The sequence below is a fragment of the Sinocyclocheilus grahami genome, unplaced genomic scaffold (genome assembly GCF_001515645.1).
Source record: "Sinocyclocheilus grahami isolate Dianchi unplaced genomic scaffold, SAMN03320097.WGS_v1.1 scaffold2644.1, whole genome shotgun sequence".
Taxonomy (NCBI): Eukaryota; Metazoa; Chordata; class Actinopteri; order Cypriniformes; family Cyprinidae; genus Sinocyclocheilus; species Sinocyclocheilus grahami.
The window spans coordinates 14,308-17,652 of record NW_015507823.1 but is presented as its reverse complement, the minus strand read 5'-3'; the positions used below and the strand labels follow the sequence as shown (position 1 = coordinate 17,652).

The window sequence follows — 3,345 nt, the reverse complement described above, 5'->3', positions numbered from 1 at the left end:
TGAAATGCTCCAAACATATAATGCAGTGATTGAGAGCTGAAGAAATAAAGGCTCCTCAGAAGATGTGAGATGTTCTGGAGGCTTGTGAAGATCATTCCTCCGCTGAGGAACAGTGAAAGTAAAGCTTCTGGAAACAAACGCTCCTCAAAAGATCCTGAGGATCAGATTTGAGACTCTAAAACATGATTGATGGAGAATCAAGTAAAGCTGAGCTGCTTCAGTCCAGTAAGTGTTCATCTGGAAATATTACTAACAACATCAAAGTTATTCTTATGTTTACTTTATGAAAATCAGTAATGTTTTCACAGCAAAAAGGCATGTGAAGCTTGAGCTGAAGGTGGACATTTGTACAACTAGACTAAAATACATTTTACTTGTTAAAAAATTCCTAACCCTAGTGGTTTGTCAGTTTTTCATTCCTTAAAATGTGTCATTTTGAGTCGTCTTCTTCAGGGCTCTTGTCTTTCTCTGACTCTGAAAACACTGGCCTCCGTCTGTCTCTCCCTCTGGAGATTTATTTAGAGTGTTTCCAGGTTCACCATTATTTCCATACGGTAACTAATGCATCACTCTCTGTCACAGGCTGACCCAAAGCATGCACACACGCACACACACACACACACACACTCACACACGCACGCACGCACGCACGGTCATGCTTGTCAAAGTGAGATACCATAACTTAAGTCTCTCTCTCTCTCTCTCCCTGTAGGCATGTCCAGGTGCTCCAGTAAGCTCCAGGGCTGAACAGTGTGCAGCGTTCAACAATCAAGAGTTTATGGGACGCGTGTATGACTGGGAGCCTTTCACAGAAGGTTAGAAACGGAAATTGAAGGGGTGTGAAGGGAAAAAAGAAGCAATAACAGAGGTGTGATGGAATATTACCCTGTTACTTACCTCTCTGCCATTGTGGAGCAGCATTTGGAGTTTATTGTCTAATAACCGAGTGTACTGGACATCTGCTTACACGATATTTTCCATTGACCTCTTTTCACTTAGTTTTTGATGATCAGACTGCATGCGTTAGTTTGCAGTTTGGTTTTTATCTGTTTATTAAACATATGAGCCTGTTCCAAAAGATAGCGTGCTGCGTATTTAGAAAACCTTTTAAGGCATCGTACTGTATACAGTTGAAAAGTTTGGGGTTGGTAAGATTTTTTAATGTGTTTGAAAGAAGTCTCTTCTGCTCACCGATGCGGTTTAATCAAAAATACAGTAAATATCGTGAAATATTTTTACAAGTTAAAATAGCTGTTTTCTATGTGAATCTCTGTTAAACTGTAATGTATTTCTGTGATGTGCAGCTGTATTTTCAGCATCATTCCTCCAGTCTTCAGTGTCACATGATCTTCAGAAATCAGTATAATATGCTGATCTGCTGCTCGAGAAACATTTCTGATTATTATCAATGTTGAAAACAGTCGTGCTGCCCAATATTTTTGTGGAAACGGTGATATATTTTATTTTTCAGGATTCACAGATGAACAGAAAGTTTAAAAGAACAGCATTTATTTGAAATAGAAATCTTTTGTAACATAACTCTTTAATGTCACTTTTGATCCATTTAATGCCTCCTTGATGAATAGAAGTATACATTTTTTTTTTAAGGCCTACTGGCCCAAAACTTTTGAACAGTAGTGTGTATCATGGCTTAACACGCCGTCACTGGCTCAGACAGACGATTCACGAGAAAGGATCATGAAACTAGTTAAATGGCATGCTTAGGAAACTTGATAAGCAAATAAAATCATCACAATATTCATGATACACGTCATCAAGAATGTTTAGCACATGTTGAAAGACTCCAACTAATTGACTGCAGATCTTTAGAGCAGATGTGTTTATGTGGGAATGAACCGGTCTTGAGTGTGTGTGAATGTGGTTCAGTTCACTCCAGCACTCCGCCGCTCTCCGTCGTGCGTAAGTTCGCTCACCTGCTGGAGTTTGGTGACAGTGACATCCGTCAGGAGGGAGAGCTGCAGCGTCTCAGAGAGGAGGTGGTGAGGTCCATCCGGGCCAACAGACAGCTGGAGGCCGACCTGGACCTGATGGACCTGAAGATCGGCCTGCTGGTCCGCAACAGAGTCACGCTGCAGGTCAGGAGAGACGGCGGTGAATCTGTCTTTCTGATCGTCTGTCTGGCCGTCTGTCTTTCTGTCTGACCGTCTGTCTTTCTGTCTGACCGTCTGTCTTTCTGTCTGACCGTCTGTCTTTCTGTCTGACCGTCTGTCTTTCTGTCTGACCGTCTGTCTTTCTGTCTGACCGTCTGTCTGTCTGTCTGACCGTCTGTCTTTCTGACCGTCTGTCTGTCTTTCTGACCGTCTGTCTGTCTTTCTGATTGTCTGTCTGACCGTCTGTCTGACCGTCTGTCTGTCTGACCGACCGTCTGTCTTTCTGTCTGACCGTCTGTCTGTCTGTCTGACCGTCTTTCTGATTGTCTGTCTGACCGTCTGTCTTTCTGTCTGTCTGTCTGTCTGTCTGTAGGAGGTGGTGTCTCACTGTAAGAAGCTCACTAAGAAGAATAAGGAGCAGTTGAGTGACATGATGGCTCTGGACAAACACAAAGGCCTGAAAGCTCTTAGTAAAGAGAAGAGAGACAAACTGGAGGCCTATCAGCACCTCTTCTACCTGCTGCAGGTACACACACACACACACTTCTCCTGTGAATTCAGCTGTTTATCTTTCCGTACCCACTGTATGTGTATGTATATATATATATATATATATATATATTTATTTCAAATGTACAAAATAACCTCTCCTGGTTTATGTTTTGATTTATTTATTGTGTGTGTGATCAGATCGTGGGTAACCTGGTCTACTATCGCTACATGAACCCGGCGATCGTGGCTCCGGATGGTTTTGATGTGGTGGAGTTCGGGGCTGGTTCTGCTCTGCTGCCGGGTCAGCGGCGAACACTGGGCTCCATCGCCCGCATCCTGCAGCACAGCGCCGCACTCAAACACTTCCACGGAGACTCAGCTCACCTGCACGCTCTGAACGAGTACATCACATACACTCACAGCCGCTTCAGGTGAGGGACTCACTCACTCACACTCACTCTCTCACTCACTCTCACTCACTCTCACACTCACTCACTCTCACACTCACTCTCACTCACTCTCACACTCACTCACTCTCACTCTCACTCACTCACACACACTCACACACACACTTACTCACTCACACACACTCACTCACTCACACTCGCGCACTCACTCGCGCATACATATATCAAACACGCACTCGCATACATATATCAAACACACACTCTCACACACACACACACTCGCATACATATATCAAACACGCACTCGCATACATATATCAAGCACACACACACTC

At 43.8% G+C, this 3,345-nt stretch overlaps 1 protein-coding gene across 1 annotated transcript in view; it reads left to right on the top strand.

Moving 5' to 3' along the window:
• The window catches only part of LOC107575444 (ras GTPase-activating-like protein IQGAP3), a gene marked incomplete at its 5' end in the record, with an annotated part of 35,840 nt that overhangs the window by 25,612 nt on the left and 6,883 nt on the right, over positions 1-3,345 (top strand). Inside the window, 6 exons of the mRNA XM_016261821.1 lie at positions 295-347; positions 454-554; positions 713-815; positions 1,888-2,132; positions 2,485-2,637; positions 2,793-3,034. Coding sequence (XP_016117307.1) covers positions 295-347; positions 454-554; positions 713-815; positions 1,888-2,132; positions 2,485-2,637; positions 2,793-3,034 — 897 coding nt within the window. The remainder of the gene's footprint in view (positions 1-294; positions 348-453; positions 555-712; positions 816-1,887; positions 2,133-2,484; positions 2,638-2,792; positions 3,035-3,345) is intronic.